At 38.6% G+C, this 27,744-nt stretch overlaps 1 protein-coding gene across 1 annotated transcript in view; it reads right to left on the bottom strand.

Annotated features, from left to right (window-relative positions):
* Positions 1 to 27,744, bottom strand: part of alpha-Catr (alpha-catenin related) — a 148,565-nt gene that overhangs the window by 26,831 nt on the left and 93,990 nt on the right. Inside the window, exon 2 of the mRNA XM_089597299.1 lies at positions 25,139 to 25,328. Within this exon, the coding sequence (XP_089453425.1) occupies positions 25,139 to 25,328 (190 nt within the window). The remainder of the gene's footprint in view (positions 1 to 25,138; positions 25,329 to 27,744) is intronic.

Here is a 27,744-nt window from a genome sequence, read left to right as displayed (position 1 = left end):
TATGAGCTCGTTTTTTTTACCACCAGGGTTACATTTGTACTGTTGCGTTGGTTGTAGGTATAATTACTCTTAAAAACGTTAATAGTAGTAGTTTTTCCCTCACAGAAATTTTCACGTTTGAATGGCACCGTTTCCCTTGAAAAAATTGGTTTCTCTGTTTTTTCTGGATGAACAATTGCGATTCCATCAGAATAACGTTTCGATGCAACTCACGCGTGATTCGATTGTCCGCCCATCCTTGAAAAAGTGCCACCACATTTCTGTTTGAATCCCGTCATGTGGCCAGACAACCCCCTGTGGTGTTTATCGAATTATCTCCTTAAAACGCCGTTCGTCCGATTTTTCGAAAATACCCAACAATAGCTCTGCAACGATGAAAATCAAAGCTTCCATTCGTAGCCTCCGAAAATTCTATTTCTCTAAAAATGTGTGCACACAGCGGAGTTTAAATCATGTTCGCTACGTCGAGTCTAGAAATTGCATGTGCCGGCTTACATTCGTGCTCTAGTTTTGCGAAAAATGTAACTTCGGGCTTTAAACCTTGTTTGATCCATAACTCGATAAAAACTACGAATTTGAAAAACTGTGACAATTCGTGAAAATTACTAGAAATCTATTTTACGGTTCAGGTGTTCTGTGATTCAATTTCAGTCAAAAACTTTTTCAATTTTTTTTCGATTTCATGGTATAAGTATTCAATTTTTCCGAGTTACGTAACCCAAACTTTTTACTTGGCGAACACGTAAGTTAAGCCTTTTAACTCTCACCGCAACATCATCTAAGGTAATTAGGAGCTATAACGTGAGCTACATACATCCTCACGAATTCATAACTTGAGATTTCTAAAGAGCGCCGTACACTGTGGGCTTTTAAATCCACGAATTACCATAATCCAAATATTCTCAACCTCGTAACGTAAATCTGGCAACCACAACTATTGTTTTGTTTGTTCAACACAAGTGTAGCTGTGCACTCCTCACACTTAATATTACAAACGACTTTGGATCTCTTGTTACTAGTTATAATGTCGTTACTACTTATAGCCACATTAACCTTGTAGGACATGTATGACATAAAGAACATTTTGTTACATTGTGGGGAAATTTTGGGAACCTTTGGGATTTTCGAGACCCTCCGGACTAGACGTAAATTACAAAAACAGAAAGGACTCATCAATTAAACTTCATACAACTGTAAGCTTACGACCCCGAGATCCCTTTGTTCTTTGGCTGGTAATTCTGATGATCGAAGGTACACGGTCTCCTGGAAGCGACGAGCTCGCATTTCTATCCCCAATGCACACAAAAAACACGAATAAAAAATACACCCAGCGGAGTATTTGCGAGATCGTCTACGTCACTCACACTCGTCAAATCCTGTACGTGTTCCCCGAATAATACGAACTATGTATTCGAGTGTGCACGCTGCTGCACTTTGGCATATCGAGGTGAGTGGAACGCTGAACTGGTAGTCGACACAAAAGCGACCCGTCGCGAGTTTCTACGAGTGCATCACGTGTTTTTCCCCCCTTTTTCAGCCACCACTCGTCTGCTCGCTCGTTCTTTTTTTACCTCCCCCCCTCTCTCTCTCTCTCTCTCCGCACTCAGCTCCGAGGTCAATGTTTCTGTGTCAGAATTCATGCACACGCTCGTTGTACGAATGAGAGAGGGAAAAAAAGACACTGGAGGTATCCCCTCGACTGTTTGCGAGGGTTTTATTGGGAATTTCAGACCCTAACTGGTCACGCTTCGATCGGACGTCGGGTATGAAAAAAAAGACGGAGTCCTACGCTGCTCATTTAGAAACGATTATCGTAAATATTTCATACGTTGACCATAAAAAAATGTCGACGTGATAACACATTCAATTTCGTACAGTGTACGCATCGGTCGTTAAATTAAAGCGTTGAAATATCGACCGTGAATATATAAAAAATACCCTGTCGATCGAAAAAACTTAATTATTGAAGAATTCGAGTCCAAGCTTCGAGGGAACCCGTAAACACAAAGAAACCCTGTCGATCGAGGAAGCTCAATGATTAAAGAATTTGAGTCCAATTTAGGAGTAAACAAAATAAATTTACGGCAGTCGAGAAGCATCGTTTTCGAAAAGTATAGAATCGGAGGAAAAAAAAAATTATTATTCTTCTTACCTTCCTTGAGGATCGATCACCCGCTCGCGATGGAAGGATAATTAGATGCTATCGCGTACAGAGAAACCCACCCTCACCCCTCGCTTGGTGTAACAGTAAGGTGCACCGCCCTTGAAAAAAAGCCTTAGTACTTCCCCCATCCCACCCCGTGAACTCCACTTCTCGGTTCCCGAGACTCCTACCCCGTCTGGGTTCCATTACTCAATCGACTTAACCACGCACTGGAGAGGTGGTCTTGGAAAAAAAACATCGCTACCACCCCCACCCGCAATTACCAGCTCATCCATTACCCCTCGTTTGAGTTCAAAAATACGTCCACATGCTCAAGGGAGGTATCGCGCATACGGAGCTTGGGAGGAGGGTGGCCCGGTTAAAAATCTTTCAGGGCCGAGGGGTGCTTGGAGAGTGGAAGGGGGGGGGGGGCGTGTTGCTCTGTGAATGTAGGTCAGGAAACGTCGGATTTTGTTTGCGAGGGAGAGAGAAACTTGGCGGTATAGGGCCGATGGCTTCTTGCAATATTCGCGACGACGTGTCTGTAAAGACGCGGCGAAGGGGTGGGTAATGATAAAAAAGACCCGGAGTTGAGTCGTGCTTTTCAGAGTACGAGTGATGTATAGGTGGTATCGAAAGATTCGGGGATGGAAAAGCAGATGTACGAGTATGGACGGAAATGTCGATTTTTGTGAGACTAGTGGTGAGGATATCGAGAGGGAGAGAGATTTTTTTTTCTCTGTACGAGGAGTTGAGGTGAGGATAAAAGGGATGCTATGCTATAGCTAGTATTGATTTGAATATATTGTATGGAACTGCCGGAATCTAGACGTAAGAACTTTTTTTGGGGTGCCTAATTTTAATTACCATTTTTTATTCTGCTTCCAATTTTCAAGCTGTTTATCACTTTTGGTCGTAAATATCGAAAGAAAATTTGTACTTAACTGAATGCATTAACTACTTTGTTCAATTAAAGAGTGGTTAAACCACTGTGAAAATTACTTCTTGCCTGGGGGGTGAAAGATTGTATTTTGCACCATAGAAGAAAATAAAAAATACACGTATGTCTTAGACTTTTTCTTTCCTAAATATGCAATTCATCAAGACCTACTTTTAACATCAACATTTTCCACAAACTCATTTTCGAGAAGATATTTTTGTTATCTTAGAAATTCTGCTGAATTTTAACTGCATCAAAGGTAAAATCATACAGTCCTACTTTAGTAAACATTTTATAATATCTATGATTCTGTTTCATAAAAAAAGGAGTTATAATTGGTTGTGATAACCAGAAAAGTTTAATATTTTAGCTTTACCATCCATAATTTTTGATACTACAAGGGGTATTTTTACCTCCTTTTTCAACATCAGACTATTTTTTCCTTCAGTCATACTTACGAACCTGCATGTTCCAAAAAAATTATCCAAGTAGGTCGATATCATCCAGAGATATTTTATGTTTCGAAAAAAACCTTTCATTGCCTTGAGAGCTACCACCTCACGTAATTAATAAAGTGTTGGGATATCATGTATAATATCTGAATACGTTAAGTTTCGTATTTGAATAAAAAGCACAAAGACTGTATGATGAAAATAAAAGCATTCATGTATAACAGAGGTTTGGTAATGTATAATTTTGAGATGGGATTTTTGGCTTTTTTGGCTTTTTTATTTATTAAACTAAAGTCAGTTCCAGTTACTGACGCGATTTCATATTAACATATAAATTCTGTGCTTTGAATTTTTTTTAAATTTCTGGTCACTTGGACTTGTGGTGCGGAAATTTAGCGTCAATATCACTATAGCCCGAGCTAAAACGTAGTGGGTTCCAATCAGTCAAATTCTTTGAGCTCAATCGAGTGGTGGGATTAACAGAAATCCGCGCGCATTTGCTGGTTTCACCAGCTCGAAAAATAAAAGGGGTGAATCGGTTATTCGAGCTGACAAAGGACCCCCTGATCTGCGGGTCCTGCATTTCAATTGTTCTTTCCAGGAACCCCCCTATTCCACCTTTTTCCGTCCATCCGAAAAAAAAAGTCGAGAAATTAAATTTCCGATTGATGGCTTTTTTTTGGCTCTCATCGAGTTTCTCTCTGTAAAAGTAGTCGATTCGGAGAAAAAGTTTTAAATCAATGCTCCCTTACGGATCGGAAAGGGCTGTAAAATCAATTTTTTTCTTACCGTTTACGTAATGTTTTAAAAAAAATATCATTTTTACCCGCGACTGAGTCGTACTTATTGACTTTGTTATTACTCACGTAATTTTGTTTCCCGATAAATGCGGGAGCAATTACAGTAGTTTCTACAGTATGACAAGGTTACATCCACTGTGAAAATCACGAAAAATGTTGTACCAACTCGTAGTCGAAGGATCAACATTAAAATATTACAAAAAATTCAAAGGTTTTTATCTGATGATCTAGTTTTTTAGGAACTTTGTTCAAAGTAACAGAATATTTTTTGCACTAAGGAATAATACCAACTGAAAATGCTCAACTAATGTTGGCTTAACTAAGAATACTATAGATCTAGAGCGTAGGCTACGCCCTATAAAAAAAAATAACTGAAAAAAATCAAAATTTCATACCACATTGATAATATCATGCATTTACTCCTTTACTTATAATAATCTTCACTTTCCAAAACAGAATAACGTATGTTTTACCACAAATCAATAAACAGGAATTGGAAAAATCATTATGCCATTGTTAACATGAGTACATTGTTTTAGTTTCACCTACTTTACGTCAAAGATTCGCATTTCTAACATCAGAAATAGTCAAATTCGTATACATATAAATCGACACAGTGTCATATTTTCATGGAAAAAAAAAAAAAAAAAGTCATAGCCACGACAAAAGTGTGAAACATAGACACAACGCGTGCAGTGCGAGCAAAGTTTTGTATACCATAGCACAGCATGAAAGTGCATCAGAATCGAGAGTTGAAATGTCGGTCGATGTGTATAATAGAAGCAACCGCTCCGCACGTAAGTTTCAACCTAGAATTACTTTTGAAAGTATAATGAACACCAGCTACCCACGTGTAAGTATGTGGATATCTGCATGAGTGCTATCTGGGCATGGAGATATAGTAGATAGAGCAACCTGTACCTACTGCTCCATTTGAAGAATATAATCGAAATGTGCACACGTGTGCTTACAAAGTTTGCTACCCTTGTTGCTTGTGACTGGGTCGTTTCGCCGTTTTTTAACAATTTTATTACCAAACGCTGAGAGGGGTAAGGTAAATGTCCCTATTCGTGGAACGTGTCCTTATTCATGGAACATAAAAATTCATGTATTAGGTATACAACTAACTTGATAAAAAAATTGTGGTAGTTGTATATTTTATGTATCTTTATGAGTTCACAAGAAAAATTTCATTTTACGTACAATAAATAAAAAATTTTAAAGATAATTCCATAAATAGGGACAAAGTCGTACATAACCTATCTTTTAAACTGTACGTAGTATGGCACCAAACTTCAACGAGGAATTTTTATATTTCTAGTAAACAAATAAACGATATAATTATTTTTGTTAAATAAAATAGTGTTATGCAAGTGAAAAAGCTTTAATTTTCTTAAAATATTATAATCAATTAACGTTTTTTAAAAAATTTCATAAATAGGGACATAATATGAAACAATAGGTACAACGTTTCATAATTACGTACATTTTGGTCTTATAATCTTTTTATAAAATAAAGTATTTTAACAACTAAGAACCATATTTAAAAATTAGAATAATAATGGTGAATTTATAGCGCACCAGCTAATACCAAAATTTCTTCTGTTAAAGCTTACAGTTAAGAAAAAAAAATTAAAGATGTAAGTGAGATGAAATTTGTGGTCATAATAGGGACATTTACCTTATGCAGGAGCGAGAAAAGTCAAGCTTCCTTGGAGTATACCAGGTAGCTTAGGCAAAGTTGAAGCCCGTATGGGTCCGCTCGCACCAGGTTGCGCGTGCGCACAAATTTTGCTTGCTCTTGGCTGCGGGTGCGCCTTTATAGTGCTCTTTCTAAGTTGCTAGTGTGGTACTGCAGTGGCGCTAGCTTACTTCTGGAGGTCTGTGTGAAACTTCTCTTTTCCGTGGCTCTGGCGCTGAGTTGGCGCGTTTTCTCTAACCTAAAACCTCTCGTTGTAGGCTCGCTTTGAAAACAATGACATTTATAAACGTTTCTGTACCAGGTTTAATAAAATACCGTGCCAAAATAATTTGGTTAGTATAAGAAACGTCCAAGCTTATTTTAAAGACGCCACTGCTCTTTTGTATTCCTTAAATAATGAAAAAGTCGGCGTAGGAATCATAAACGAATGCTTCAAGGTCGATCCTAACGTCAAGTACGAAGTTTATGCTTCTCAAAAGAAAAGTAAGATTTTAATACTTTTTAAGTCACTTTTATCTTAAGGTTTTAATTGTAAATCACGATTATTGTAGATGTCATGGTTGGAGGAAAAGATAATCAGTGTATTTCAGAAATTATGAAAATAATTAATGATGAAGAGGAGGAGATCGTTAACGATGAAGAAATTAAACATTTGCCTAAAAAATCAAAACCATCAACGAGGTCCATTACCATAGGATGGAAGCATAAGCACACCGATAATGGTAAATACGTTTCATCATCGGCTCCCGAAGCAAGCTAGCGCCACGGCAGTACCGCACTAGCGACTTAGAAAGAGCATTATAAAGGTGCACCCGCAGTCGAGAGCAAGCAAAATTTATGCGCACGCGCAATCTGGTGCGAGCGGACCCATACGAGGATACGAGCTACCGTAGTTGAGTGATCTATACCTTGGATTAGGTGTGTAGAAATTGAAAATTCCGATGTTTTAATATTTTTTCACTTAATGCATCTTTTGTTGTATACGCGCGACCCATTGATTGAATAAAATTTTTATTGGCAGTTTGAGTACATTTTTGCCATAACACAAATACAGTTAAAATTATATTACACATTTAAATCCATTACATATATATACATATGATATATACATATGAAATTAATGGAGTATAAAGGCGCCCTTTTTAAATACAATAAATAAAGTTTTACATAAGAAGGAAACCAAATAGTTATGAACAATGCATAGGGTTATACATAAATACAAATTGCAAAACGTTGTGAGTCTAGTAGACCCATACATTTTAACTTAAGTGATCTGTTAAGTAAATTATTAACTATTGTTAAGTAAGATTAAGTAACTTAAATTTCTCTTTTAGAACTGAATGGAATTTAGTGTTAGTATAATATATACCTCTATAGCTCCTAAGTATAAATATAAACCATTATATGCTCAGCTTAGCCCCATGAATAAATTCTGCTAATATTCTCAGCATATCTTTATCCATAACACTTAGCATAAAAATCATGGAAAAGTTGCCAATTTCTTGAAATGTCACTAGATTCTTTAGCTTATCCCGCATAACGGCTCTTTCCTTTTCATATAGTCGACAGTGCCAGAATACATGGTCAATTGTGTCTTGTGTTTCACCACATTTACATAGATCACTATTTTTAATATGATATTTATACAAGTAATAATTAAGGGACATGTGGCCACTTCTCATTCTGTTAAAAATAACTATCGACTTCCTGTCAAAGCCTGAGTTTCGAAACCATGGGAACTTGTACCTAGTGTGATAGAATTTTAAATACCCTGTTCCCTTAGAATGTGCAAGCTCTTTTAGTTTGGTTTCATTATCATATTGACATTTGGATTTAAATAGTCCAAAAAGATCTGAACTAGAAATCGCCTCATCCAGAAATATCCCCTTATTAGAGGCATATTTTGCTAACAGATCAGCCTCCTCATTACCCCGAATACCGACATGAGAAGGTATCCAAATTAATTTAATTATTTTCCCCTTGGCTACCGTTTCCACGATTTTGTTTCTTAATTGAATAATCAGTACCGATTCTTGGTCCAAGCCTCTGGAGGCTTTCAAAGCTTTCAGAACACTCTGTGAGTCAGAGAATATTTTAAACTCCTGGTCATTGTTTTTAGAGATTAGGTTGATGGCCTGAATAATGGAAAATTGAACTGTAGTCTGAGATTCTGTATGAGCAAGTGAAAATTGAACTGTAGTCTGAGATTCTGTATGAGCAAGTATATTTCTGTTTCTCACACCAAACAGCAAAACCACATTCAGATTTGAAATCGTCATCCAGTGAGGATTTAGAGCCATCTGTAAAAATGTATTCTACTTGGTCATCGGGTGGAAAGAGATTGTAAAACTCCAGGTTGGGATTGGGTGATGTTACCATTTTATTGCCCGAGTGCAGATCAATATCCAGGAGTGCAAAATTGTTATTATAAGGTGATTCAAACTTAAGTAAGTTTTTGGATTGGATAACAATAGGTTTAAAATGCCAACATTCCTCATAGCACTTGACCAGTAAGGATTTCCGGAAATTAAATTCAAAGGAGTAATCGTTTGATAGTTTGCAGAGTAAATCTATACTTTTGATAATAGGATTATCTTTTATAGCCCATTTTTTAAGGATGTAGATGTGCGCTAAGTATTTAAATCTGCTATTTAAAAAGGGAATTTTTGATTCTGCAGTTAAGACATTAATTGGGGTACTCTTCTGAAAGCCTAAGGCCTTCCTGATGGCTGAGTTTTGAATAATTTGTAATTTGTTCAACAGAGTTTCAGAGCACGGTGAAAAGAGGAAGCCACCGTACTCTAGAATTGGACGAACAAGAGATTTATATAAGGTAAGTAGCAGGTCTGGGTCTGCCCCCCACCATGTTCTAGTGAGGCAACTTATTATGTTAATTGGTAGGTTACACCTGTTTTTTAAAAAACAGATGTGTTTATCCCATTTAAGCTTCTGATCAAGATGCAATCCCAGAAACTTCCAATCTTTGGAAGCAAATACCTGTTCCCCACTGATTGTTATGAAAAGATTGTCTGTTTTCTTCCTACCCTGGTTGAAAATTACTAGACCTGATTTCCTTGAAGTAACTTCTAAGCCCCTTCCAGAAAAGAAATTGATTGCACTATTGGATGCGTTTTCTAGAGGTGTTAAACCTCCCTCTAGGTCACAGGAGGATGCCCGTAAAGCCAGGTCATCTGCAAAGTGAGAGGAGGAGACCGACTTTGGTAGAGTTAAGTCCAGACCTGCAGTATACAGAGCATATAGTATTGGACTCATAGCAAGTCCTTGAGGAAGGCCTTTGTTAACTATAATAGAGGACGTATCTGGACCATTGATTGGGATGAGAAGCCGTTCATAAATAAGATTTTTAACAAATAGGATAAATTTCTTTGGCAAATTTAACTTACATAAGTCCTGTAGTAGAATGTCTGGTATTACATTATCAAATGCACTTTTTACATCTAGGAAGACTACTGCTAGACTCTTTTTTTGATAAAAATTCTGTTGAATTTCAGTTACCAGATTGGTTAAACTATCAGTGCAGGATCTGCCCTTCCTAAAACCAAATTGGGTGGGAGGGAGTATTTTCCTGGATTCCAGCCACCAAACAAACCTGTTACACAGCATCTTTTCTAATACTTTGAGAATACAGGAAGCCATTGAAACTGGTCTTACTTTAGAGTTGTTTTTAGGGATGAAGATCACTAGGAATTTTTTCCAATCTTCTGGAAAGATGCTTTGATTATACAAATCGTTATAAATATCTAGAAGAGTTCTCTGAAAAAATTCTGGTAGGCATTGGATGATTCTATAGGAGATTCTATCCTGCCCCGGAGCAAAATCTGGTTTAAGTTTGAGACATACCGAAGAAAATTCTTCGAAGGAAAATGGTTTGTTCAGGACATGGTCTTGGTCTTCCTGGATCTCTAGAAGACTGGTTAGGCTGAAAGGTGCACTGGTAAGGACTTTAGGTTCTGCTAGTTTATTAAAAGTAATGCCTGCCTCTGTTAGGAGTTTTTTATTACCTAAATTGGAAGCAGGTCGATTCAAACCATTTTTAAACGTTTTAACTTTCTTCCAAACATCAGAAATATTAGAATTTTTATTCAGAGATTCACAGTATGTTTTAAAGGAGTTTTTTTTTGTTTGATTCAACATCATTTTAGTTTCAGCTACAATCTTTTTGTAAAGAATGAAAGAATTTTGATTGAAATTGTGAGAGAGAGATTTGTAAGCCGCCTTGCGACGCCGGATTGCCCTATTACAATCCTCGTTCCACCAGATGCAATTTTGTTTGTTTGACAGCCTTGACCTGGTGTTTTGATAAGATTGCGGATGCCGTGTACTCTGTTTGAACGGTACCTTTTTAAATTTATAGGAAAGAGAGCTAACTATAGCGTCATTCAAACAGTTGATAAATATTTCATACCTAACTCTAGGCCCACTGTTTATAAAATTGAGAGAGGATAAATATTCCCTATGGTTTTCCAGCACCCCAAAAAAGTTTTCCCAGTTCAATTTTTTAAGATTTAATCTATAGTCAACTTTGGGAACAAATTGAAGATCGCTATTAATGTGAATTTCTATGGGGAAGTGGTTACTTCCCCATAGGTCATCCAACACTTCCCAAGTAGTTGCCAGAGCTAGATTGGGAGAAATAAAAGAGAGATCAATGGCAGAATATTTATACTCATCTTTTGTCAGAGTAGTGCATGTGGGTGAGCCATCGTTCAAAAGAAAAAAATTTTCAGGATCAAAGTTGTCTGTAATTATTTTCCCATTAGCGCAGGTTTTGCCACTACCCCATAATGGGCTATGAGCGTTAAAGTCGCCTACAAGTAACCACGAGCTATAGTTATTAAGGATTTCAGAAACGCGATTCCATTCTGACAAGGTCAATAGATTGTTGCTTTGAGGGCATCTATAACAAGCTAATATCAAAAGTTCACCCCTGTTAGTATTGATTGTTAGGTAGCCGCTTTCCATACTCTCAAAACTTGGACCAAGATTAGGAACGTCATAAAGAATGCCTTTTTTTACAAACATTATAATCCCTCCACCTGTTCTCCCCTGTCTGTCAAACCGTACCGCCTCAAATTCCTTAAGGATGAAGCGATCCCCTGGTTTCAGCCATGATTCTATAATTATAATCATATCATATTTGTTAGAAAATTGATGCAGATCTAGCTTATTTTTAATGCTTCTGGCATTCCACTGAAAAATGCGGAGAGGTTGATTTGATATATCCATTTTAGATGAATGTATCAAATTGAATTAAATTATAAATTTAACACTAATGAACAGTTATAGTTAAGAAATAATTAAGCTTGCAAGTAGGTTCTATGTGCCGGAGATACTCTTAGGTTTCGGTTCCGCCTGGCCAAATGCCCCTTTTACAAAGTTTGTAGGGTTAGATGAAAATTTTTTAAATTCCTGCTTGTTAATAATAATAATATTAGATTTAAAGTTTTTATCAGAATCATAATTAAGATTTTCAAGAGATTTGGTAACTATTTTTTTGTTACCATATGTTTTAGAGGGCATCAGTGAAGAGACCATTGGCTGTTGACTTTGTTACTTGAAGATAGAGTTGAGGTTAGTAAAATTGATGTTGACATTCTTCGAAGGGATGAGGGATCGCTTTGGCAAAGTCTGGTCAGACAAGGCATCTCCCTTGAGTGGAGTTTTCCTGGCTGTAGTACCATTTGAAGACGAGATTTTCTCCGGTGTTGTCAAATTCCCACGAGTTTTAGTAAACATAGGCGGTGGAGTCGTTTTTCCAGATGTCAACTTGGGTATAGCTCCTTGGTTTCTCCTGACTTCTTCTGATGTAGGTAGACCTTTGGACGTATGATGAGCATCTTCCTCTTTTGATTTTTCAGCACGAATTATTTGGCTGAAGGTTTTTTGCGGGATTTTTGAAGTGGTGTCGCTTTTTAGAGGAGGATAGTTCTCTTTATTCCGGATGGGCACCGTGTCATTAACAAATATTAATTTCTTGGCCTGTGCATAGGAGATATTATCATTAGCCATAACTCTGTTCACCTCCACGTATTTTTGAAATATTTCACATGCTGGATCGATGCTTTTATGAGAGTTTTTTTTACAGTTGGCGCATGTTGGAGTCATTCCCCTACACTCGCCTTCATGCTCATCAGAACCACAATTGATACAACGTTGATTGCTCCTGCAGAATTTGCTTAAGTGACCAAATCTAAAACATTGTAGCACTGCATTGGTCTGGTCACGTAAGGCTGAACTCTGACTTCATAGTTGAATAAAGTAATATTATCCGGGAGAGTCTGTCCTTCAAATGTTATCAGCAGGGAGTTGCTCGGTATCCATTTATCCTCCGTAGACTTCGCTTGCCTATTCTTTCTTTTAAGTCGTGCAACACTTTCAATCTTGGCTGCAGAGATGCATGAGTCTTTGATGAAATCCTCTGCTAGATCCAGAGGAATATTTTTAACTATTCCTTTCCTTGTTTTCCTGAAGCCTGGTATAAAGGCCATAAGGTTAATTTTTTCCAACGATTTGTCTGCTAGTAAATTATTAGCTTCTTCCCTTCCTTTATTACCTTTCGCAAAAATCGCCTCGACCTGGAATCTTCCGTGATCAACTATTTTCGATACTTGGGTGTATGAGCGGTACAGTAAAGCACCAACACTGATAGGATTCAACTGAGCATTGTTTCTCATGATTCTCTTTATCATGACTCCAAAGGGGCCTGGATTGTCACTGGAAAAGTGATCTGGTTCTTTGGCCGAGTTGGCTTTTTCTTTTTAATTCATCGGCTTTAATTCTGCAGAAGAGTCTGATGAGCCCTCCTTCCTAAATAGCTTTTTTTTATTTTGTGAATCTTTCGTGTCCTGTCCTGCCTCGATATTTCCTCTTTTCCTTTTATGTTTGTCTTCTACGGAAATTGTAACATGAGAGGGTAAGGATGAGTTTGAAACTGGAGATATATCCATGAGTTCCAGCCCGTCGTGTTTCATTTGCGAGTCTTTTTGCAGATTAGGTGGACGATTTCCGCCTCCTTCATCGTCGTTGGCCTCCATGAAGGAGGCCTCAGACGCCTCCTCCATTAGAGGAGCGTCTGTCTGAGCCAAATTGAGGTTATTTACACTCAATCACAACAATTGGACCTGGATCCAACTCCAGACAAGGTATCTCCTTTAACGGAGAGAATTGTGAAGATCCGTATTAATCACAATAATACACTAATTTTTGTTAGTTTTATATAAAATAGCTGTTCACTCAATCCGCCATCCTACGCGCAACCCACTACTTGATGTATGAGAGGCGCCACCTAGTAGCCTAGTAAGTGTACCATATAACATGTATACTGTTATGTACCGTTTCGGCGTTTCGCCAGACCTAGTCCGAGCATCCACTGAGCCGGACCTCTCGTGTGTAGTACCTCGTGTGCATTTAAAACAGAAGTTATTTACGTGACAAGTGCGGAAAAGACGATTTCCCTCACGAGTAGTGATTGACTCACACGAGTGCCGGAGTTGATGGGAACGAGTGCCAGTTGAGCACACGAGTGCGAAGCACGAGTGTGATCGCACGGCACGAGTTGCCGTGACCGGCTACGAGTGCGAGTCTATCACACGAGTGCTGGAAATCGTCCCGCACGAGTTGCGTACAAGTTTTTTCGCAATAAGTGTGAGGAAAATAGGTATAAATTTTGAAAAAATCAGTTTAATATAAAGGATAAAGAATTTATAGAGGGTGTGTTAACAATTACGTATCTTGTGTTGCATATGTGTATAGCAACTATACTATATGCATGTTAAATATGTATAGTAATGATTTTTTCTTGTATAATCAAAGGACTCATGTAAGTGAAGTGTGTTAATGATTCGCAAAAAAGCTTGTGTGGGGTCCAGGGGTGGCAAAAATACCAAATGATCGTTCTTTAAAAAAACCGTTATTATGCTTGAAATATAGAAGCAGAAATTTTATTTAATTGAACTTTTATTTTAAAAATACTCATTATACAAAATAAACTTTGAATGACTTAAACAAAAACATTTTTAAAGAATTTTACAACTGTAACAAATTTTGTTAAATTTTATAGTATTATAGTAATAAATAATTACAACATTTTCAATCGTTATCTTACACAATTGTTACACATAATTATAATGAAGTCAAATAAACAAAAAAATTATACAATATTTAATGAAATGAAAAAAAAAAGAAAAGTCATTAAGAAGAAATTTCACTGAACTCCACAATTTTCAATATGTATCAAAGATTTGCTGGTATTTTCTTTACCTAGTTTCGTTTTCTTACTTACTGATGGTTCATTGCTTTGATCGTTTAAGATGACGGTCTTGGACGAAGTTTAAGAGGTAGTGTTGTTGTTTCGGATTAAAGAATTCGATGTCACTGTTTCAGCTCTACAAGAAGTTGTATTTCTGTTTGTAACTGAACCCATTATTTGATTTGATGTGTTCTTCAGACGATTCATTGAACCATTTATGTATCCTTCTGCGACACTATTTTAATTCGATCCCCCAAGTTTCTTGATCGAAGTCATGTTAGCGCCTGTGTCGGCATACACAGTGGCTGATGTTCTGCAAAAACTATGCCCTGTGTATGTGGAGGGATTCGATAGCTGCAACCATGAAGCTATTTCTTGGGGCAGTTTGCCAATTTTGTTTATACCCATAGGTTGATTTATGCAGCAACCATTCCTGAATCCAAGAAAGAACTTTCCATGCTCTTTTCCCCTCAAGTTAGCATATTTTTTGGCAACATCATAGTTGCCTCCTTCAAGGACAATTTTTCTGGGCTTGTCATTTTTCGTTTCACGAAGGTTGATAATGAGAACTGAGTCTTCAAAGAGTACATCATCTATTGTCAAACTGAATAGTTCGCATCGTCTGCAGGCACCAGCCAAGCCAAACGATAAGGCTACCTATAACGACAAATTTTTTCATGAGTACAAATTCAAGTTTTGAAAAGAAAATGCATCAATATTTACATTATGCGGCAGGTACTCCTTGTCCGGAGCTTCTCTCAAAAACCTGTTCATCTCTTCCACAGTGAAATATGATGCCTTTTTGGCTTTGTAGCCCCTATGTTTAGCTTTTAAATAAGCTCTCAGCTTAGTGTATTTTTCCATATCAACGTCATGATTAACTTTGAGCATAGTTTTCAATGTTGAGTGCTTTGACCACAAAGTTGAGGATTTTTGAGTTTTAGCAAGATTACTAAAATACGCCAGCAAAACAGATTCTTCAAACGACTTGGTGTTATTCTGTTCCTGCCAGACTAAAAAGGCTCGATAATCCATTTTGTAGCAGGCTTTTGATTTCGCAGGTGTAATTTCTTGAATAGCATTATTTGCGGATACTAAGATGTCATCTGGGACATCATTACTTTCACTGTCACTCATCTTTTTGTTTAAAACAACACTTTAGTTTTACAGTACAGAGCAATATACAAATCACATATAGGTAAGTATCCAATTGCTTTTTAACTAAGAAGCAATGTAGCAACGATCAAAAATCGAATGTTGTGGCAGTTGACAGTTGAAATTAACACCAAGGAAGGTTATGATAGTTGTATATAGACATGTATAAAGTTCACTACTTATCATCCGAGATGTTATTTGGTGCTTATTGCGTGTTAGTAATAAAGATCGCTGGTACAAGATTCAAAAAGCTATTCAAAATAGCATCAAACTATTTTTCGAGAAAATTTTGGAGTGTTATTAAAAAGGTTTCCAGTGTGTAGCAAAATTTTTTCCGGTGTGCGGCAAAACCTTTTCCACACACCTTTTCCACACACTATGCGGCAAAAACCTTTGCCGCACACTATGTGGAAAAATTGATTTTCCACACTAATATCAGTGCGAAAAACATCTATTTTCCGCACACTATTGCGAAAAAAGATAAACGCGTGTTAAGAAAAGTAAAAAAAAATAAAAGCGGCACAATGGAATATAAAGGAAAACCGACCAGAAAGCTTACCAAAGATGAGTGGGAGCAATTTACAAATGACGTAGTAGAAGAAAGCAAAAAAAACGCGCAGGAGAGAACAAAATTAAAAGAAGAGCAAGCAAAGTGGGAAGCAGCAAAACAACTCGCAAATTTATCGAGCGAACAAGAACAACGAGTCGCTACGAACACTGTAATTAAGGGTACCATTAGTAATCTGAATGAATACGTATTGGGTGAAAAGTGGTCAATGTAGTTTGATCGTTTCCAACAATACTGTAGTGTTACTGAAGTGACCCCAAGTAAACACGTGCCGTCATTTGTAATGCTCATAGGTAAGGACGCGTACGAGCTTCTTCACAACTTGTGTTCACCACTCACACCCGTAACTTTACAGTTGAGTGAGTTGGAAAAAGTTATGAGAGAGCACCTGCAGCCAGCCCCGTGCATATTGATGGAACGATACACGTTCAGGGAGTGTAGACAACAGCCGGGCAAAGATGTAAAGACATATCTGGCCAATTTAAAAAGGCTGTCTAAGGAGTGTGATTTCGGCACAGAGCTGGAGAACAGCCTCCGCGACCAATGTGTGTGGGGACTAGCAAGTGAATCCATCAAACAAAGATTACTAAGGGAAAAGGACCGCTCATATCATAGAGTATTTGAGATTGCACAATCAATGGAATCGGCTGGGCGTGATGCCGCCAAAATGCACGTGGGTGGAGACACGTTAAACTTCGTGAAAGATAGGAAACGATCGAGGATAGGGCAAGGGAACAACAAAAGCGAGAGCAAACGTGTTTTTGCTGTGGCAAAGCCAATCACCGTAAATCCGAGTGTCGCTATAATAATTTCAAATGCAACCAATGTGGTAAACCCGGACATCTTCAAGCAATGTGCAAGAGCAAGGAGGGAGCAATTTCCGGAAAACAAGGTAAACAACAGCTGAAGAAAGCGAGCGTGGAGCGACAAGATTTCGTGGAAGAGGACAGTGAGATAGGGTTGCTGAGTGAAGTGTATAATTCTATGTTTTGTTTTCATGAGGGACAACGTGTGATCGAATGTGTAAATCAGTGTAGCGAACCACTATGTATTAGTGTCGAAGTTGAGTGAAAGCCGTTACGTTTCGATACAGGATCCCCCGTCTCGGCCATTTTGGATAAAATTCTCGATGAGCACAAGCACCTGCGCGAACTTCCGTTGGTTGCTATTAAGCGCATTTTCAAAACATACCATGAGCAAAATTTGACGCCATTAGGATTACTCCGTGTACACGTAACGCGTCAAGGCTTTTCAGTGGTGCTTGAATTGTTTGTTATGCCGGGCAATGCGAATACACCCATCATGGGCCGAGAATGGTTGCGAGCGCTGGGTATAATTGAACTAAAGAATGGCTGTGATCTAAATAATATTAGTATTAATACTGTACGTGAAAATAAAATCCCTATGAATCCCCTAATAAGCAAGTTTAACCAAGTATTTTCGGATCAAGCGGGTTTATATCGCGGTGTCAAATTCACGTTACATCTGAAACCAAATGTTACACCTGTATTTAGTAAGGTGCGACCGGTACCCTTCGCGTTGCGTAGCAAACTTGAGGAAGAGATTGTACAGCTAGAAAAAGCGAAAATTATCAAATCGATTGAAAGTAGTGAGTGGGCCACCCCAGTAGTCCCAGTACTCAAATCTAATGGCCAAATTCGTTTATGTGGAGACTATAAAACCACACTAAACCCGTGTTTGTTTATCGATAAATACCCGATTCATCGAATTAGCGACATGTTGTCGAAGCTAGAAGGAGGAAAGTTTTTTTCAAAATTGGACTTAGCGCACGCGTACCAACAAATTGAGTTGGATGACAAGTAAAAAAATCTAACCACTATTACGACACATAAAGGCCTGTATAAATATAATAGGTTAGCGTACGGGATAGCATCAGCCCCAGGTTTATTCCAGAGAGAAATGGAGAACATGTTGGGTGGCATCCCTGGCGTGTGTACGTATTTTGATGATGTGTTTGTATCCGGCAAAACACGTGAAGAGCATGATAAAAGATTGCATGAGGTTTTAAAATGTTTTCTCGATAAAGGATTGACAGTGAAGTTAGAAAAATGCGCGTTCTATCAAAACAAAATCAAATTCTTAGGATATCAGCTAAATGAAAAGGGACTAAGTGTTGATCAAAGTAAAATTAATGCAATTTATAAGATGAAGATTTCTACAAATGTCACAGAATTGCAATCTTTTATTGGAGCTCTCACTTAAAAATGCCAAATTTATAAATGGCTACGCAACGTTGATGAGTCGGTTATACGAATTATTGAAAAAGGATGTAGAGTGGCACTGGACCCCACAACGTAATAGGGCATTTAAAGATGCTATAAGCCGATTAGTATCTCATGATGTGTTTGTACACTATAATTATAAATTGCCAATTAAGATTACGTGTGATGCTTCACCCTATGGTCTGAGGGCAGTGCTCTCACATACCTTCCCGAATGGTGAGACTAAAACCATAGCGTATGCGTCTAGAGTATTGAGCCCAGCAGAAAAAAATTACTCCTAACTCGATCGAGAGGCTTTAGCGCTTGTTTTTGGCGTTGAATCGTTTCACCAATATGTATATGGGCGTCGTTTTGCACTCGAAACCGATCACAAACCACTCTCGTACATCTTTAGTAAGAAAAAAGGAATTCCGCAAATGGCCGCAAGTCGTGTACAGCGGTGGGCCGTTTTCCTATCAGGTTATGATTTCGATATCAAACACATTAAAGGATCGGAAAACGGACCAGCTGATGCCCTATCGAGGATTCTCACGAGCGATATAGCGGCATACAAAAATAATAGCGAAGTAGGAGATTACAATTTTTTAAATTTTATTAGGGATAAGGCTGATTGGATCGATGTGGATGTGGTGCGTGAAGAAACTAAAAAAGACGTTATTCTAAATGTAATCGTGACCTTTTCGAATGGCCGGCAAAAGTAGATGAAAAATTATAAAGTTTTAAGAACAGGCAACTGGAACTAATCCTTGAAAATGATTGTATCTTATGGGGTCATAAATTAGTCATCCCAGCGAGTCTACAACCCCTAATTTTGAAAGAATTGCACGTAGTCCACATGGGAATTGTAAAAATGAAGGCTCTGGCCAGGTCGCATGTCTGGTGGCCAGGGATTGACAAGGCGATTGAAAATGTGGTCAAGTCTTGCAAGTTGTGCCTTCGGTACAATAGTGACCCGCCTCGTGCTACACTTCATGTATGAAAATGGCCAGATGCACTAAACCAGTGCCTTCATATCGACTTTTGCGGTCCGATAAATGGATACATGTATATCGTAATCACCGACGCCTATTCGAAGTGGATTGATATCCGCGAACTACACGATATCACGGCGGCTACCGCTATTAAGGTGCTGAAAGAGTATTTTAGTGTATGGGGATTACCAGGGGTAATTGTGTCCGATAACGGACCATCCTTCGCGTCTGAGGATTTTCAAAGGTTTTTTCAAGGGAACAACATTAAACATATTCGAACGGCTCCTTATCATCCTGCTTCGAATGGCGCCGCCGAAAACGCAGTAAAGTCGTTTAAGGCTAAATTTAAATTATTGATTCGGAAAATGCCACGGCATGACGCTTTATTTAAGTACTTATTGTTGTACCGTGCTTCACCCCACTGTACTACCGGATGCATTCCAGCATTCCTGCAAATGGGTAGGAACTTAAAAACGAGACTAAGCTTGATTTACGTAAATGTACGGGCAACGGTGGAAAAAAACCAAACAAGACAAAGGTTAAATTTTAAAGGCAATCGTAAGACAGAATTCTCTGTCCATGACATTGTAATGGCGAAGGATGTAACCGGGAAGCAGTGGCACCGAGCGGAGGTAATTGATACAATAGGTCCTGTTTTGTATAGCGTTAGATTAGGCGATGGCAGGGTTTGGAAAAGACATTTAGACCAGTTGAGAACATGCGAGGAGAACTTACAACCTCCTACGAGTTTCGATAAACAACGGTTGCCAATAACTGATGTAACCGCGAGCGTACCCGTACCAGCCCTTCCTAATCGTTTGTCTCGGCCGTCCGCTATACCCTGGTGCCCTGAGCAGGCTGTGTGCGACGCACCCAGTGTTGAACCCATCGAGCCGCCTGTGCCAAAATCTACAATTAGAGATGACCCAGTGTCATGGGGCCTTGAGGTTCAGACAACTGAGCCGATTGAACTGAGACGCTCGTCTCGGGTACGAAAAGCGCCGCAGCGCCTTGATTTGTAATTACTTATTTCATCTTCTTTTATATTAGCCCCAGCGTTCTTAAATCTAAGTGAGAAGGATTGTTGTATACGCGCGACCCACTACTTGATGTATGAGAGGCGCCACCAAGTAGCCTAGTAGGTGTACCATATCACATGTATACTGTTATGTACCGTTTCGGCGTTTCACCAGACCTAGTCCGAGCGTTCACTGAGCCGGACCTCTCGTGTGTAGTACCTCGTGTGCATTATAAATAAAGACTACTAATATATATATATATATCTATTTATATCCTGTGTTTAGAATTCATTAATAAATAACTGAAATATTACACATCTAACTACAGCTCAAGGAAAAATAGCTACTTCTGGGAATACACCCTACTATTCCGATGTGTATGTCAAGTGTTGACTTCCTTCTTGAATTGGCAGCCAGAAAAATTCGCTATTCCTCTTGATCATTCACATCTTGATCAATCACATTTTAATGACTACTTACAAACATGTTATTTATAATCGTAGATTATTTTTAAGTTTCATCAGAGCTATTTCTCAAGACGTTGATGCTGAGATGGTTAGTACTCTTATAGAAAACCTCAAAATCTATCTTGTATCCTTAGTTTCGTAATATACTTTCATCTACTTGTGATAATTACATTTTAAAATATAAAAAAATGCGTATGGTGTGGTTGGTACAGAACGTCTCTAAATTTTCATTTTGTTTGACCAATTTGGAGACTCGTAAAATAACTACTGTATGAGTTATTGTATTCTTTTCAAAGTTTAAGTACCGATAAAAAAAACTTTTAACATGACAAGGACAAAGAGATACATCTTAAAACTTGCTACTATCCATCCATCTATACTGACGATTGGTTTTTTCCTAACAATTTCGAAATAGCTTTTTTTTCAAATAGCATTTTAATCTCAACTATTCCCGAACAATTATTTTTCTTTTCCCGGAAACACAAGCGGTTAAACTTGAGAGTGCCGAGAATCGGATCCCCACGTATACTTACTTACTCGTTACAAACAGTTTTCCAACGAATAGTCTTCCACATTCCTCATTTTTCCAGTATTTCGCAGCAAAAAGCCCACACACACGCGTTTCCCCAAAAGTTTGAACAATCGCGACCGTCTCACTTTTTTGCTTACAAATCACCCAGTTGGAGCGAGAGTCATGTATTGCGACAGCAGTTTGCTCCCAACTCGACTCTTTCATTGCCCGAAAATGAATAGGCTTGCATAATCCACACACAAACGAAAAAAAACAACAGCACCCCACCACATTAATTACTTAGACGCTCGTTGTAGCCCAGGCCTTTTTAATCAAATCTAGTAGAAACCGGAGCAGCTTACCCTCCCAACGCTTTAAGGGCCGAGGCACTACTTGTGGAATTCCCTAACGAGCTCGGATTGGCCGAAAGAAGTTGTATTGGAAAAGATTTGCGAGAAAAAAGTACGTGTACCTGGGACTTTTGCATGAATTATGCAAACGACGGGTCGGCTCGTAAAGCTTTGATTCACGGGAGGAGAGAAGAGCTTCCGCTACTCGTAAACATGTAGCCGGCCGGACGGTTCAGCTGGTTAATTATGCCGAGCTCTGCCACGCTATTGCGTTATCGGTGCGAAGTGGAATTTGTGAGGGGACTTTGGGAAAAGCTAGCGGGGTGTTTTTAGGATAGATTGTTAGTGCTGATTTTAACGTTATACTTTTATAATCATTCAGTTGTTTTTGGTCACTCCCAGATAACTCTATCACATGCTCAGTTGGACGGGGTGCACCATGAGGTTCTTGGTTTAGTTTAGTTGGTGGAGATCTAGCTTCTCCTTACTTAAGTATTTGAGAACAAAAAATATTTGAAGCATCATAACAAAAGAATTTTATAGCGATTTCCTTGAAACTATCCATTTTTAAAAGAACTACCCTTAACATTTGTAACAAAAACTAGTATTTGATAAAATCATTTACAAAGTCATGAGAATCACAGCCTTAATATTAATTTTTAATAAGTGAACCAAAATGGGTTACTCAAAATGAGTAAAGGCAAGATAAAACGATTTCTTATTGATTGGTTAGACGGAGTTTGTCTAGTTTGTGAAATATTAATTCAAACTAAAATCGATGACAAACTACCACTGGAATGCAGACGTAGCTATTTTTGGAGGCGAGACAAAGTATTTGCTAAAACGGTTATTAAGAAGAAAATGTAAGGTTAGACTAAAACCATAACACAAGAGTTTGAAAAAACACTCGTGTGCCATTGAGCTCATAAATACTTACGCCTTACGCCACGTGAGTATCGATTTTTCACGCGATTCTGCATTTCCGCGATACCAAACACCCCCTGTAACACGCTTAAGCTCCCAAGATGCATGGAACTGCATCACGTCATAAATAAGATTCGGTAGGGCAATACCCAGGTTAACGTGCACGCAGGGAAGCTCGAGCTGCGAGAAATATTGTCTCTGGAAATAGATATCGACAAACAAGCCACTCTTTTGTACCTCTCGGGGGTGTACTCGCGTGCTTCCAAATCATACGAATCTCACACGGAATGCGTTTTATTCCCTCCCTTCCACCATTTACCGCAGCTTTGTTTCGCAACACTCGAAAGCATAAATATTTCATTGTACGGTGTAGTATTCAAACACATACGTGTACTCTTTATAAATAATGGACGTGCAATGAAGTTTGTCAATACGCGTGTATTATGCACGAGGCGTTCTTTGAAAACCCGTACAATAATGACGGACTTGAGGCCGGTTGTTACGCTATTAAATCAGCCCCCAGGTGTACACCCGTATACCGAGAAACACCCGTGCCAACGCCTAACGAAGAGGCCATCATCGTCAGCTCGTCAAAACGGCCATTCCACCGCGCGGATCATAAAGTATTCGATAAAGTTCCGGAAGTACCTTACTACCTTCGTTCCGCAAAAGGCTGTAACAATTAATACGCGTGCTCACGCACGTTCGCCAGGTTGGTCATCGCGCCTGGGGAGCCTTTGAGAGGAAACTTACTCGTTCGTATAAAGCATCAGGATCACAGGAAGCATCGCAGAGAGAGAGAGGCTGGATGGTGCGTGGAAACAGTTTTGCGATCCCTTGGTAAATTTCGTGAAAAATTTTACCCCCGGCGCGATCGTAACTTTGTTACGCCAAAGCGCCCCATTCGCTGCAGTTGCCGGTCCAACGATTAAAACGCTCGGCTCTTCGTTCGTCGAGCAGCTTCAATTAGTTATGTCTCCCTTTCTCGTTGGGGTTGTTCCGGTGTTGCGCGCGAGGGTGTAAGGAAACTCCCCTTGGGTATCTGCGAGTGGGGGGGGGGGCGCAAACTTGAAGCCGGCGAAATAGGTCAGCGTTACCTATACAGCGGGCACGGGCGTGACGTCAGTCGCAGGAGCGGGGACAAGCTCTCAATGGAGTTGTTTGGCGTGCGCGGGCGAACAGCGGGGTTTGGCCGAGCGAGGGGTAAACGCATTTTCGGGGCACCGCTATGGAAATCGTCTTGTCGGGGTTGCGCTGGAGAAGTGGCAGGATTATGCTAGGGGTGAAAATGCATTGTTGAGTTACTCGGACGTTGCTGGGAAACTTTGGAATTCGGATCTTCTTTGTTAGTTTGAAAAATCGAGAGTAATGCTGAAGGATTTAATGGAAAGCTACGAGTATCGTTACTTATTTATTGGTGGGATGTGATGATGTATCGTCGTGTTTCTATCTATATGCCATAGCGAAAAAGAAAGAGGGATGTTTTTTAACCACGAATGAATAAGTGTCTAAGCGTGTGATACGCGTGATGTAATGATGCACGTTTATCGGACATTCAAAATATTAGGTATAATATGTACACAATATACTATAATCATTTTTTGTGTATCTTTGTTACCTTTCAACGTCACTACAACTAATTATTAAAAAAGTAAGTAACATTGCTCTAGGGTGTTTTGCAAAGTTTTTAATTTCTTTTATTGCTATGAGATTTAAAAATCAAGCGTCTTGCAAATAAGCCTTGAATAGTAATGTAAAACCAGAGGAATAGCTTTAATTGCTGACCAGTGGTTATTTTACGAATATAACTTTTATCGCGAATTACCACATGAGTACTAAATAGTTGACAATTTTCTTCTTGACTTCTGTGGTGATGAGGAATCAAATGACAAATAATTTACCATCTGGTTCAAAATCAATCATTTACGCCACGCAAGATAAGCTAAAAGGAAGCAAAGCTATTGTAACGAGTAAGCAAATCATAGTCCTACAACAAAATCCGTATTTTATCCCCATAATGATCATTATAAGCTCTTTTTTTAGGTTTATAAAGACAGAGAGGAAGAAAACAGCCCTAAAAGTGACAACCACTGTACGTGGTTTGGCTCCAAGTTAACGAAATCCGCTAACAACCTACAGAATATGCACTGTAATTTGTACTTTAATTTGTACTTTAAATATTTAAAAGCTTAACAAATGAGAAAAAGTCAAGAAATTTGTCGGTAGCACATATTCTCAAGTATCACAAAAATTTGTATCTTAAAAGTAATGTATACACACTGTTGCTGTAGTACATCCACAATCATAAACAAGTATTGTCGCTTAATAATGAAATAGCTCAAAAAATTGATATTTTATGAAAAGTCCGTCAGCAATGAAAAAACGATTATTCGTCGGGAAAGACTAATTAATTCATGAAAAAAAAGTCAATATCCATCAAAAACCGTCTTCCAAAATTGTCCTCACGCACGCGACAACAGTCTCCATAATTTTTTTCATTTTATCAAAGGTCCACGAAAAAAAAAAAAAAAAAAAAAAAAAACAAAGGGTGACTAGTATTATGTAAGAAAAAAGAGGACACTATTTAACAGCAGCAATGAAAAAAAAAAAAAACGCAGACTCACCAGCGACCCTTGCCTCTTTGCACGCCTCGTACATGTCCTGCTTGACCTCGAGGTTGTCGTCAGCTATCGTCTCGGCGACTGTAACGAACCTCTCGACCGCGAGATTCACCCCCTGGCCGACTCGGGCCAGTACTCCTGGATTTCGCTCGCATCGGAACGGCCTGTCCCTGTGCGACACCAACTTCGATATCTGCAAGCAAAATCACACATTTGCTTTCATTACAAACATTATCAATAACAAACACGGTTCTTTGTTTTTTCGTCAAATATTGCGTTGGTGTAAAAACAGCTATTTACTACACTCACCTTTCAACTACTGTCATACACAATATTTCCCTACGGTTTTTCAAATCTGAATTTGCTCTTTACAAATGAACTTTATTACCTAAAATGTATTTTACTATGTCAAAACAAATTGCTCTTCTACGGAAGTAGCATTGATTTCTATGGAAAATTTCCGATTTTTTAAACATATTTTTTAATGCTGGACATAAGCCCCAAGATCGTAAGTATAAACTGGCCTAGTACTACTTGGCCAGGTATGTAAAAGAGGTCAGGTGAATCCGCACTCATTTGATTTTCCCTGTGGCAGCAGTACTACTTTAACAAAACAAGATTTGCGGAAAACAGTACTCGCGTTTGTTAGTCAAAGTGATTGAGCGTCAGAACCCAAAACCCTTTCAATAAATACTTTGTGAATTACTATATTCGCTAAAATAATTAGTAGTTTTTTGTAAAACATAATTTTTCATTGATGTTGTAAATTATTTATCAATAACAAGTACTGATAATGCGTAAAAAAGGTATCAAATTGTTTTACATCTATGTTAAAAAGTTTCTCACATTTCCTCTAATATTTTGCAAGTAATTAGAATACACATAAATCACTTATACAAAACAACTAAAATAGCATTTCTTATACAAATCTATCTCAATATTCATTGACATGCGACAACATATTATATTCTAAAACGCACTAAACTATGAATTATCTATTTCGTAATACAATTATTAACTTGACCGTTTTTGCACCACGTATACATAATAACAACACCGACAACTACAAAATTGATGTCCTCGCGTTCAGTGCATCGATGCGTGGAGGCATAAATCATTGCGTACCTGTTTAAAACATTTATCAGAAAACAGACGAGTGGATTTATGCGATTTATTGCATACTCGTCACTTTCTCCGCACCTCATATACACGTGTCGATAAAATACTGTTTCATCTCAAAAAGTTAAATTCACGCACAGAGGAAAATCGATGCGGGAGAGAGCCAGGGCTTTCGAATTATTATTTTTGCCACTGACGCACGAATTCATCGATCCACCCGTCTCCCTTCACTGGAGTAACAAGGCAACGTTTCACGTCAAGCCATGACTTTTCAGAAAAGTTGCAATAAAATTGTTATCGAATTCAAATTGAAAAGCCATTCTCGTAAAAGAACCGAAGCTCTCGGTCGATCGGGTTTGCAAGCACTTGCGTGGAATTACATTAAAAACATCCAATTTTGTTACTCCGTCCTTGGCGCGGAGATCACAGGACCAACGTTCTTGATCCTTCAAAGCAAAAGTGTCACTCCCGTAAAGAAAGCTTCGCACGCTTGCATGGTAAGGCGCCCCTTCCCCTCCCTCCAAGTGCGGATGCAAGCACTGATTTCTCGACTACGTTTTCCAGGAAAAGTTGGGTCTCCCGTCTCCAGACGCCCTTTATCGCTTGAGGGAAAGTTCGATTCCGAACTTCTTTTCTTGACACTTGCAAAGTTGAGCGCTGCACGTGCGCCGCTCTTTACTTCATTCCCGCGAGCAGCGGCGCCTGGATACTTACTTCCTGCTTGAATTGTAGCGCGTTTGGACTTGGTTGTTTACGAAGGGAAATTCGATTGCTCGAAAAGAGTTTTACAGCTTTTCAGTACTTTTGATGCTTTTTTACCGAACCCTTGGTTCGATTGGTTTTTCCAGAGAGACTGATGTAACGTGTCGTTGTAAGCAAGCGTGCGCGACCCACGCGCATTGTATTGATTTTTAATTTGTTGTAATTTAAGGGTGCATGTATAGATGGCATGGCATTTTGTCAAACTGTATAACTCTTTATCGAAAGTATAGAAATTTGTCAGAAATTCTTTTAATGTTTTTTTTTTTTTTTTTTTTTTTTTAGTCTCCGACAAGCAGAGGATACGTGAAAAACTGGACCTGAGGAGAGATCTGTGAAGTATGATATATTTATGTACAGATACTACATCGATGATTCTCGTTGCAAGATCTATGCTTCAGTTAACACTGACCAACATAGATGTTATTGTAATTGTAATAGTAGTTGTGAAAAAGAGGCCCCACTGGTGAAATCACAAGATTTCTGCCAAAGAACGTGCCGTAAAAGAAACAAAGAAAAAAAAATTCTCTGGCTGAATGAATGTCAAGAGGTGCAGGTAAAAAATATCGAAGAGGTCAAATTGAATAAAAGTCAAGTGGATCAGACGTTTCGGCCAAAACGCACCCATCAGTCATTTCAGTTCCATGAAAATAATGCAATTTCCAAATGATGCGATAGATTCGGCACCGAAATCGTTTTGTACTTTCTATACAAAGATTTTTTCGTACATA

This window comes from Copidosoma floridanum, unplaced genomic scaffold (genome assembly GCF_036245765.1).
Source record: "Copidosoma floridanum isolate Cflo_tuat_1 unplaced genomic scaffold, Cflo_Japanese_pri ptg000032l, whole genome shotgun sequence".
Taxonomy (NCBI): Eukaryota; Metazoa; Arthropoda; class Insecta; order Hymenoptera; family Encyrtidae; genus Copidosoma; species Copidosoma floridanum.
This window is presented reverse-complemented; position numbering and strand designations above follow the sequence as displayed.